The sequence below is a fragment of the Monodon monoceros genome, unplaced genomic scaffold (assembly GCF_005190385.1).
Source record: "Monodon monoceros isolate NGI ecotype Baffin Bay Population unplaced genomic scaffold, NGI_Narwhal_1 Super_Scaffold_7, whole genome shotgun sequence".
NCBI lineage: Eukaryota > Metazoa > Chordata > Mammalia > Artiodactyla > Monodontidae > Monodon > Monodon monoceros.
Window position 1 is genome coordinate 27,309,610 of NW_021703784.1, and position 12,504 is coordinate 27,322,113.

Sequence of the window (12,504 nt, forward strand, 5' to 3'; positions counted from 1 at the left end):
CCTGATGTGGCCTAAGTTTCAGTAATCTGATAATTTCTTTGGAACAACAACAAAAAATGCATATATATGCATGTGTCATGGGTATTTTGCAATGTGTACACGCCCTGCTGAAAAGGAAGGTGGAACATGCTTTCAGTTTCATACAACACACCAAGGCTAAGAGAGAAAAGCTATGGCCGGTGAGTTTCTTTCTTGAAAGAATAGTTTTGGAAGGGGCTGGTTTTTGCAGAAACCATAATTAAGTTCTGTGAATGTTTAGGTGAGCAGAACAGAGGGAGTGCAAAGAGAGGGAGGGGTGGGGGCAAAGGGAAGGAGAGAAGGGGCCCAGAAACCCCACAGTCTTTAAAAAGAGAAGACAAGGTCCAGAAAGGAACCGGGCTTTACTGGCTGGTATCCTGCTGTCATTTTGCAATCTTAACTGAATTCTTAAATGTCATAGTCTGACAGAGGATGCAGAATTGGCATAGAATGGTACCAGCAGTTGTTGTCCCCAAAGGAAATGGGCAATCACTATTTCATTATTTTATTATGCACAGTTGAATAAACATGAGGCATGTTATGATGACCCCTGGTTTTCAGGTACTAAGTTGGAGGTAGTAAATCTGAGTCTTCAGGCCACTCAGTGAGCATATATGGGTAATACTGAGGGAAGAATAAGAGATGTGGGTGTCCTCAGGATTACCACACTGTGTGGGGAGGGACATTTTATTGATTAAATCTAAAGGAGGCTATTCTCCGTTGCTGAGATGAAAGGAAAATGAGGCTGTTTCTGTGACTTGAGGCATCCTTGTGTTTCCAACAGACAAGGTCCTGAAGGAGAAGAGAAAGCTGTTTGTCCATTCAGTGGGCATGGGTACAATAAATGGCTTGCTGGATGAACTATTAGAGAAAAGAGTGCTGAACCAGGGGGAGATGGAGAAAGTAAGAGATGAAAATGCTACAGTTATGGATAAGGCCCGAGCTTTGATAGACTCTGTTATTCGGAAAGGGCCCCAGGCATGCCAAATTTGCATCAGTCATATTCGTGAAGATGACTCCCTCCTTGCAGGAACACTGGGGCTCTCCTCAGGTAAGGGTCAATGACTCAGACTGAAGTTCATGTAGGCCATGTTTCTTTATGCCTAACATCTGATTTCTTCATTGGTCATGTTAGTTTGCAAACAACTTCCCTACCTCTGGCTTCAGGGCCCCATTTCTATATCAGTGGTCATTCTGCATCCCCCCTGTCTCTTTTCTTCTTTGTTCCTGTTCTTTTGGTCTTACAGGCCTTCTCTTTTTTTTTTTTTTTTGCGGTACGCGGGCCTCTCACTGTTGTGGCCTCTCCCATTGTTAGCACAGGCTCCAGACGCGCAGGCTCAGAGGCCATGGCTTATGGGCCCAGCCGCTCCGTGGAATGTGGGATCTTCCCAGACCAGGGCACGAACCCATGTCCCCTGCATTGGCAGGCGGACTCTCAACCACTGCGCCACCAGGGAAGCCCTTAGTGGCCTACTTTTGATTAAAGCTTATTTCCTATCCTGAGTATGTCGTAGCTCATTTGTTGAAGGTCATGAAAACAGTCTTGAAAAGCTTCATGCTATATCCTCTAGTCCTCCTAGCAAGGCACTATTGATTTATCTAGTTAGTTAGTTAAAATAGTTAGTTAAAGCCTAGAGGTCCCTAGGAACTTATGTAGTCATCAGACACAAAGGTTTAAGGTCTGTAATCAAATACTTTGTCCAACTTCTCTCCAAAATTTTGCTCTCCAGGTGGAATAAAATATATTTCAGGGATAGTGGAACTCTCAGAATAAATTCAACTTTTACAGAAAAGTAAGGATTTTAAGCAGACTCTTTTAGCTGCCCCCTTGCATTTTCTTTTGAATAAGATTGTGCACTAGCATGGTACTCTGCTGGGGACCATTCTGGGAGGCCCAGCTCCCCTACTCTAGTCTCCTGAGGGCCCAATACAGGTTCAGCCATCTGAGCTGCCACTTCTGTGGTTCCCTAGTTCCTCCATAAAAAAAAAAACAAAAAACAGGAGCTCTGATGGACTTACAGTTACTGGTTTCTTTTCTGCTTCTGGAAGTCATTCAGGGGAAGAAGATGTTATTTGAAAGCAAGAAGCCATTTTTTTCCTAAGGATTGAGAGAAGCCTGTGCCCTTCTGAGTGACATAGCAAATGTTTTCTGTGTCGAATTTCTTTGTGTGTGTTTGTTTTTTTTTTTTTGATACATATTTTACTTTAACCCCTGCCTCAAGAATTAAAGACAATCAATCAATAACAGTAAGGTTCTAGAATATTTGTATAATAGCCAAAGTGTCTTCTTCCTTGTCATATTTCTTTCACTTCATAGTCCTTGAACCATAGAAGCACTTATACAACTCGTGATAATTCTAATTTCTGGAGTCTGCCTCCCTAGTTGTCAGATGATGCCTCCTCTGTCAGGGTTGTCATGACTTGTTTCCTCCTCATCTATTTGCCAGTTGTTTCAGGGTGCTAGTATATGATAATTGGATGTAATATTTAAATGTACTGTAAAGGGAGAGATATAAAATAACTTCTTAGCAGACACAATACTGCAATAGCAAGGCCTCCTCCAGAAAATGTTCTTGAATTTATTGATGGTTAATTTAGTCCAGCAGTCCACATGGGAAAGATGGGACAAACTGCAGCCTGCTTCCTTGGACTTGAAGTTTTGTGGGATGTCCTATGGCTCTCCTCCATTCACAACAGAGACATGAACCATATTTTGCCTATAGAAATCTTGTCTTCAATAGGTACTATGAGAGAAAAACTTGGAGTATTTTTAATTTGTTGGCTCATGCCAATTCTTAAATTTCTGGAATAAGTTTCTCAGGTGAGTGTTGCTACAGTGAGATCCTTATAAAACCTTAAATAAATTTAATCTCAATCCTTGTCCTTGAAATTGACAATCACAATGCATAGTGACCCCAGAGAAGATATTAATAGATTTGAGTGAGTAAGGCAAATGCAGATTACAGAGGCTGTGTGTCTAACACATTGGGGTAAGAATCTTCAGAGACTGTGACTATTTTAATGTCCTTCATCTTTCCTCAGGTTCACAATCTGGAAATTATCTTAATACACAAGAATCCCAAGTGGCGGTTCCTCCTTTCCCAGGTAATGGTATTTTCAAAGCAATGACATTCTTTGAACCCCACCTTCCCTGACATTAACTACAGATTAATGGAATGAATCCAGGGTAAGGGAGGCTATGAGTAATTCTCACAGATTTATTCTATACCATTTTCTCTTCTTAATCTATTCTGCTTTAGCAGGAGCAGTGAAGCTTTACAGCTTCACTACAATGTTTATACCAACAAATTCTGAATCTGTATCTCAAATCCTGACTAACCACTTGAGTGCCACACTTCACTGTCTACTGAACATGTACACTCATATCTCCTGCAGACACTTTTACTCTACATGAGCCCAGAGATAGCTTTCCATCCTTCCCCCACCTTGCTTCCCTTCCACTTTCCTCTATCTTGATTAATGGTGCCACCATCACCCAGTTATTCAAACCAGAAACCTGAAATTATCGTAGACTCTTTCTTCTTCCTCACTTCCAACATTCAAGCAGCAGCCAGATTTTATTGATTTCTCTCTCAAATTCAGATCTGTCTCTGCATTTCTACTTCTACAATTAGATTTCAGAGCCCCCATTGTTACAGTGTTCCATAATTCTCCAGTCATAACTCTCAATATATTTTTCTTATAATTTTTGTTTAGTAAATACATCCTTTTCCCTCACAGAACTTTAAGCTTAATGAGGAAATTGAACATATCTGATTTATTTATAGATAACATCTAATAGAAGTTGACCTGTAATGTGTATGAACATATATTTGTTAAGACTATTTCACTGGATAATGTGGCCAGAGTCACTACTATTTGCTATGCCATTAGAAAATATTTAGCACATGCCAACTGTGTTACAGACCCTACTCTATAAACTTTTTAGAGAGTGATGAACGAAACAAGAAAGGGTCTTGCTTTTATTGAACTTACATGAATATATGAATAGTGAATGAATAGGCATTTAAGAAGCTCCACCATCAAATTAAAGCCAACCATAAATTTAGGGATGGAAATGACACTACACATATCTGTATCAGTTAAGATGATATGGAGCGTTATAACACAGGCATATATTTATAATGGCTCAGATATGATAGAAAAGCTTTTCCCAAATCACAAAAATTCTAAAATGGGCATTTTTCATCAGAAGGCAGCTTTCCTCCAAGTGCTAATTCAGATACCTAGGCCTCTTCCATCATCTGATATCTGCAACATATGATGTCAGAATAACTGTGGTAATAACAGTCAAGTTAATGACATTGGAAAGAGTATGTGGGATCATTTGTGATAGATTTTGCTAGGCTTGACCTGGATGAATCACACAGTATTTCAGCTTGCATCCCATTGTCTAGAACTTAGTTATATGGTCACATCAAGTCACTGGATTGGTTGGCAATATAGATCAGCTATGTGTCCAGGAAAAAAAGAATAAAGTGTCTTGTTGAACAGCTAGCCAGTCTCTGCCACAAAACTTAAATGAAAATCTTTTCATTCTACACAATATCGAAGGTAGCACAAGAAATACCTAGGTCCCAAATCACAAAGAAGTTCTTAAAAATATTTCATTCTCTACCCTGGAAATGGTGGTCTCAGCTTTATTGAATCAAGGTCAATATGCATTAGATTTCTTATTAGCAAACCTTATATTTGTCTGAATCTAGCCTCTTGCTTACCAAATAACCAGTGCTTTACTTGTCCTGGAACAGTATTTAATCCACAGTTGTGGACAGATTTCATCACAAAGTGACCCTTTTCTCTTAAAATAAAAATACCCTTAATTTGGAAGAAATTTAGAGGCCACCGAAGCAAATATTTCACCAAGTTTAGAAATTACTCTAGTGAATCAATTAAGGGTGCATATTTTCTTAGCTATTTCATGGGATGGGACACTCACTATATAACCAAATGCCATAAGAAAAATTAGTTCTAATAAAATCCAAATATTTATCTTTAATGTTTTCTATTGTTCTTCAGACTCCTTTATGAAGGAATACATTTCTTCCACATAATACTGATTTCTATAGTTTTCTCAGATATATCCATTCTAATTATCTCTTACTTTCTCCACAGTCAACACACTTCATGCTACCTTGGTTTACCTGAATATACAACATTTTCTTCAAATTCCCCTTCAAAATTGAATATGTTTCTTGCTTGAATAGTTTAGTTTCTAAAGAATCTTCCAAATATCAAGAAAACTTATTTCTATTTTGAAACAAAGATTATGTTAATTTCTTTAGAAAATACATCACATTATTGGATGGTGTTGAACTTGTGATCAAAGAAACCCCCAAGGCTTTTTTCACATGAACTGCTGTGGAAACTCTTCTCATATATTTGTGCAATCAATGCTTAGTGCTTTAAATCTCTCTAAGAGTACACCTTGATTTTCGTATTTATCATTCTATTTCATATTTATCATTCTATTTCATATTAATTCTAGTTCATGTATTCAATAACTTCTCCTTCTCACTATATGTACACACAGTAGAGAGATCTTAAAGGTTAGGACAAAGGCTCACTTTCTTTCTTTCTTACTTTTTTTCTCTCTTTCTTTCTTTCTTTCTTTCTTTCCTTCACATCTCTAATGCCTACTATCATGCCTGTTAAGCAAATAAATAACTAAATAAATAGATACATAAACATATTTTTAAAAAGAATCATTGAAATAGATTCATTAAGGTCTACCTCTATTATCCTAACTTTCAATTATTTGAAATACATTTATATCTTAACTATTTTATCTAACATATTGTTTTCTGAGAATTTTATCATGCATGGCCTTAGAAAACTCCCTTTCGATTATTTTAATGAAAAAGATTTGTGAAATGCTGATTCTAAGAGATGAAGGGTTGTGATAACTGTATCACACCACTGGAAATCTCTGGCTTGGAATATATTCCTTTAGCAGAGATGCATTTAATGATGCTAAGGACTAGCCCAGGATTGTCTTCCTAAAGATTAATTTCCTCCTCGTGGCTTCACACACAGATGATTCTAGGAGGAGCACCAAATGGGACACTCAGGAATACCATTATTCATAATGTTTCTTGTCTCTTGCAGCTCCTCAGGCAATGCAGGACAACCCAGTTAAGCTTGCATCTTCAGGGCCAGGAGGGAACCTCAAGCTTTGCCCCCTAGAAACAGCCCAAAGGATATGGAAAGAAAAGTCAGCAGAGGTGCTGTGCTCAGAACATAAGGATCCGGGTGAAATATACACTGGAGACCATTCAAAACTGCAGTGTTCTGCCTTAGAGCTAATTTCCTTGAGAGGTTCTGGAAAACCATCCTGCTCTTCCCTTACATAAAGGATTCCTATTTCCCAGGTTTATGTAGAGATTTCCAAGTTTGGTCCAATCCCCTGAGTGAATAATTATAATGATAACAACAATAGTATCTATTTAATGCTTAATATGAATCAGACACTGTTCTAAGGAAGTTGCAATTAATAACACCTTGAACCCTCAAAATAACCCATTTTAGAGATCAGGAAACTGAGACATGGATTGTTAACTATTTTGGCTAAACCAGTAAGTCAAGGAATAAATTTTAAAATTGAGTCATTATGACTCCAAGCCAGTTCATCTCACACAGCCCTACCTCTCAAAAGTAATTAAATCAAGTGCTCAGCTGCCATCTGGGCATTTGCAAATTTCATTCCACTCCTATGGTAGGACTCATTCTCCCTCCCTGTTTTTATCTATGTTACAAAAGATTAGGTTTCTAGGTAAGACTAAGGGAGGAGAAGCTGTCTCATACCTACAAGATGAATATTTAATTAGAGAGAACAAGACTGTGCATCCAACCTGCATTTCTTACAGATTTACCCAATAATGGAAAGGTCAATCCGCACACGTATTGCCCTCATTATCTGCAACACAGAGTTTGAAAATCTTCCCAGGAGAGATGGAGCTGATGTTGATATCAGAAACATGAAGATGCTACTAGAAGGTCTGGGGTACAGTGTGGATGTGAAAGAAAATCTCACCGCTTCGGTAATGTCTGTCATAATGTAGAGACAATGGTCATGCCCTTTATATGCCTAAATATGTTAGAAAGATTGGTTGTAGAACCAGAAACTTAATCTCTTGACAGTCTAAAATCTAAATTTGTTCTTGTAGGGTACTTCATGCTTCTAACCTAGAGTCTTTTTTTTTTTTTTTTTTTTTTAACCTAGAGTCTTTTAGCAAGGGTCTGGTAAAAATTTTAACTGGGAAGTGTTCTATTAATTCAATAATGTCCACAGCCAAATAAATAAATAAATAGTCCCTTACATTCTACTAGAAATCCCTGAATGGCATCCCATAACACTTTCTTCACCTTTCTGTGAATTGAAACTTAAATTTTCCTTTTGTATTTCATTGATTTTCATATCATTCAGCAATTCCTTAATGTCTCTTTATTGGATTCCAAGGTGCCATGATAACCAATCACATAGTTCAAAACCAGTGGTATGTCTCTTTCAGGATATGACTATAGAGCTGAAGGCATTTGCTGCTCGCCCAGAGCACCGGACCTCTGATAGTACTTTTCTGGTGCTCATGTCTCATGGAATCCGGACTGGCGTTTGTGGGAAGAAATACTCTGAAGAAGTCCAAGATGTATTAAAAGTCAACACCATCTTTCAAATTTTGAACACCTGGAATTGTCCAAGTTTGAAAGACAAACCCAAGGTGATCATTATCCAGGCCTGCCGTGGTGGTGAGTGCTGATGTCTGTTAGAACACAGACGCTGAAGTTTTGATCTCATCATCTGTATGTATCCAGTATTTTTCAGTTCCTTTGAGTCTACTCAAAAAAGGCTACAATCTTTTTTGGTGACGGTAGATGTTCTTTGACATTACAAACAAGATTGTAGCTTCTATGAATTGTATGACTGGTTGGAAGATATTTGTCCCATTTTCAACTGAGATACCACTTTTAATCTTAAGACTTTGATACTTGGTTGGTATACTTGGATGGGATATATTCATTTGAGGGTTAGGAGAGATAAGATGAGCCTCTTAAGATAAGCGTTGTTGAAAAGATAGTTTTTGAAAGTTATGTGTGTATCTGCATGTGAATTAAATCTAATGACAAATAAATTAGTAAATATGGTTGAACAGATGTTTAGGGGAGAAAGTTCTCTTGACTATTGATAGTAACAAGGGACCAAATCTTGTCTTTCCAGAGAATCAAGGGGTGGTATGGCTAAAAGATTCCGTAGAAGCTTCTGGAAACTGTTCCTTATTGGCTCCAGAAGATTTTGAGGATGATGCCATTAAGAAAGCCCACGTAGAGAAGGATTTTATTGCTTTCTGCTCTTCAACACCAGGTAATGGGTATCTGTGTAAGACACGTTTGTGGGCATTACCAATGCAGAAACTCACAACCATCCATTAGAGTGTGAATACCTGTGTTGAACTTTTCATGAGACTCTTAAAGACTAACTCAAGGCTTCCTTTCAGTTACACCTTCAATTCCCCTTATCCATGGAGACCAAATAAATATACATATATTTTTACTAAATTAGTAACTAGTAAACTCCCATGGTGCAAAATATTTTCCTGGACTGTGAGAAATAAATAGAAACATATCTACACTGAAGTAAATTAGAATCTGACTCCACATACCAAAAGGTCTACATTTTGGGATCACTCAACAGTTCAATTTGCCTAGACAAGTATTATAAAACTGTGGTATTTATAAAAAGGGTAGGGAGAAGGAGAAAAGCAGACAAATCATATTGGGCCCCTAAGTTAAAGTTGTTTCAACCAGAAATATGGAGTTTATGAAACAGAAACAACCTGAATGATTCTAAGTCTAGGTTTTAGATTAAGAGTACTGCCAATTATATTTTGACTCTGTCATTTAGTACTCTGTATGTAGCTTCTCTGGGCTTTCTTTGAATTCCTCACTAATATATGTGAATACAAATATCATTGTTGTAAGGATTAAATGAGATAATAAATATGAAATATTGAGCATGACAGAGTAAAGTGCACATTAAATGATGGCAACTATTAAAGATGTTTCTATGTTGTAACTTAATTCAAGGTTTTACCTTGAGTTACTTTCCATATAAAGGTTTAAATAAAAGTCATCCACTATGCTTTGGAATTTCTTGGACATTGACATTCTCTTGATTACTTCCAACCTTAAAGACTTGCCTCTGATCAAATAGTTTCATTTCCAGATTATTTTCTATAATAAGGTGCCATCTCTCTGGAGATAGCCTGCTTTTTGCATTCTGTTGATCATAACTTTTTAAAAAAAATCTTTATTGGAGTATAATTGCTTTACAATGGTGTGTTAGTTTCTGCTTTATAACAAAGTGAATCAGCTGTACATGTACATATATCCCCATATCTCCTCCCTCTTGCGTCTCCCTCCCACCTTCCCTATCCCACACCTCTAGGTGGACACAAAGCACCGAGCTTATCTCCCTGTACCATGTGGCTGCTTCCCACTAGCTATCTATTCTACATTTGGCAGTGTATATATGTCCATGGCACTCTCTCACTTTTTGTGTTGACTATATCTTGATGTAGAAATCAATTTTTTTCAACAATTGAAAACAATGACACTAAGCAAAACCTCCACACATTTACAGTTTGTGTATATTTAGCAGACTTAATATTAGAGATAACTATTTTTTTTTAATCCTTTGATCCCAGCCTTCCACAAGAGAGTTACCTCTGGCAATTATAGACTTTGTAGCCCCCTGTCTTCTTGTCATCCATCTTGGTGATTTCTGTCTCCTTTTCATTCACTTTCCTTACCCTCCTTTCCAGATGATTCATAGAAACTCCAGTTCAGTTGTCTTCAGTTTCCAAAAGTAAACCTAGCTTCACATTCTCTGGTATTAATCCCAATTACATTGTATGTAGTGCTCTTCTGAAGAAAAGGGACCTTCCCTTACCTAATTTCACAAAAAACTTACAGAGATACCAGCCTGCAACTCTCTCCCACCTACTTCCTTTAACTGGAACCAGCTTCGTAAGACAGTTGTAGTTTTAGATAGGATATTAATCCATTACTATTTTACCTTTTATTACCATGTTTATTGGCAAAAAGGTTTTTAAAGCATGTAACCATGTTAAATGCACAGCTATTGATACTTTTCTTATATATTCCTTTGCATAACTTTAAAATGGCTTATAACTTCTATGTCCCTACTATTTTGTATAATTATTCTTTTTCAATGTCTTTTCCATAAGACTGTTTTGTCCTCCACTAGAATATGATCTTTCCTTCTTAAGTTTTTTCTGTTGGTACCATTTTCATATTTAGTTAATATTTTCTTTGTCTAAATACCTTATGGTCAGTATTATTTGATTTTAATTAAATTATAGAGTAGATAAACTGAAATATTATTAATATGATTACCTTGTATAGACTGGGTATTATATATCCTATATTCCCCCAGATCCTTGTGATACATTACATCTAATATGAAAATATATCTTTGTGGCAGAAGTTATTACCCTACCCATTGCAGTCAAAGCCATTGCATTTCAGAACATATAATTAACTATCAAGTCACTAAGTAGTACTCCTGGGATCCACACTCAGGTATTTCTTTCTCAAGGCCCAGTCACTCCCTTCCACCCCATTCTGCCTTTCTCTCCTTGTCTACTAGACTTGTGTTTCCTTGAACTCAGAGACTGTGCTGTCCTAACATCTATACCTTATATAGCATACTTCACATGACTTTAACTATTGTCAAGTATCAGTGAAAATATACACACTAAATGATGAATATATTCACTTTAAAATGGCATACAGTCTGTAGGAAACAACATAAACTCAACATCCTGCCTCAGCTGGAATAGAAATCCTAGAACTCCATTTTTGTGGTCAGGCAAGACCTTGCATGAAATTTGGAATGTGCTTTCTTCACAGATAATGTTTCTTGGCGACATCCTGTATTGGGTTCTCTTTTTATTATTAAACTCATTGAACATTTGCAAGAATATGCTTGGTTTTGTGACCTGGAAGAAATTTTCCGGAAGGTAGGTGCTAGATACTTCTTACACTCTACTTACCTGTTTGTTCTAACTCTCTACGGAGCAGCTCTGGACATGTTTTTCTACTAAAAACTGCTCTCCATTTCAAATGAGTTTTGAGGGTCTTTGGTGAGTCAGCCAACCTGGAAGCCAGTTCCAAGTTTTGTGACCTAGAAACCCCCTAGAAGATAATCAATTATTTGAACTCCTCTCTTTTCTGAATAGACAAATGAGTGGACTTTAATTTGCTTGTATTCATATCTATTAGATTCAGTAGCTTTTAAAAGCATGGTCATTCCATCTTAGATGTGTATTGCTGATTTGTACAGAGGCACAAACTTTTTGTTTTTATCACTTATTTTGCTATACTTTTTGCAATTTTTCCAGCATAAGTGAAAATCCTTCTACTCAGGAAAAAAAAAATCTACAGACCTTCTTTTACTTTTAGGTTCGATTTTCATTTGAGCTGCCAGATGGTAGGGCACAGATGCCCACTGCTGAAAGAGTGACTTTGACAAGATGTTTCTACCTCTTTCCAGGATATTAAAAAAGTAAGTTGTAGGGACAGATGTGCGTGTGTAGTATGGGTGGGGCGAGGTTGGGGGAAGAGTGCTGAACTACATCCTGGTCAAGATCTCAAGGTCTAATATAATAAACAGTGGATAATGAAAGGATGCCTTTCTGTTGTTTAGTTCAGAGCACACTGCACTCCTCTCAGAGTTCTTCAGAGATAGATGGCCCTTTCTCAAGGTTAGCTGATATAGATTGAGAGGTGGCCAGAGATGATGAAAGCTCAGTTTTAGATGTTCCTCCCCTTTACTTCAGCAGGGCAATATTTAGACATAACATGGGCTCTTCCCTCTTATGAGTCTGTGTGACCCCTTGGTGGAGTGATTTTATAACTTGAATTTCTTTTAGTAGAATTCATTTTTTTATTTTATTTCCTCTTCCTTTTCTTTAGGAAGCCGGGAGTTCTGCCACTGTATACATGTTTTGGAATCCTGTCAGCAGAAAAGAGACATTTCTTTAAACATTCCAATAAATCTGAAATAAAAATGAAAGGCTGTCTTTTTTTTTTTTTTTTTTTCACCACTCTTAGAAGGCAGGGGATGGAATTTGGAGCAAGTAATGGATTTGGAGTCTTTAGACTTCATAAGAACTGAACTGGCTAACACCATTCTTTCCTTCTAGAAGCCATTTGCTAGACTTTCTGCTTTATGAATACAGAAAAAATTACAGTAGGTACCTGACTTCAAAGAATTTAGAGCTCAACAAGAGATTCAGAGAAGGTAATGTGATAAGTAACTTATCCAAAATCCCAGAATTTAGGATGAAAAAGTCATGACTACAGTTTATGTAATTCTAACCCTTCCTTAATGAATTTCAGGAATACAAAGTTTTTTCTTTTTCTAATTTGGGTATAGTCGGTTTA

General features: G+C 37.1%; 1 protein-coding gene across 1 annotated transcript; it reads left to right on the forward strand.

Annotated features, from left to right (window-relative positions):
- The first annotated feature begins 145 nt into the window (after nt 1-145).
- CASP1 (caspase 1) lies at nt 146-12,134 on the forward strand. Its single transcript, XM_029208380.1, has 10 exons — nt 146-179; nt 803-1,069; nt 3,061-3,123; nt 6,148-6,263; nt 6,906-7,079; nt 7,551-7,785; nt 8,255-8,398; nt 10,969-11,078; nt 11,521-11,623; nt 12,034-12,134. The coding sequence occupies exons 1-9, from the start codon at nt 173-175 to the stop codon at nt 11,617-11,619; spliced, it is 1,215 nt and encodes a 404-aa protein (XP_029064213.1). The 5' UTR covers nt 146-172; the 3' UTR covers nt 11,620-11,623; nt 12,034-12,134.
- Nucleotides 12,135-12,504: the final 370 nt, after the last annotated feature.

Coding starts and splice junctions, on each gene's coding strand:
- CASP1 (XM_029208380.1), top strand. Junction 1,070..3,060: donor AACACTGGGGCTCTCCTCAG/GTAAGGGTCAAT, acceptor ATCTTTCCTCAG/GTTCACAATCTGGAAATTAT. Junction 7,786..8,254: donor TATCCAGGCCTGCCGTGGTG/GTGAGTGCTGAT, acceptor TTGTCTTTCCAG/AGAATCAAGGGGTGGTATGG.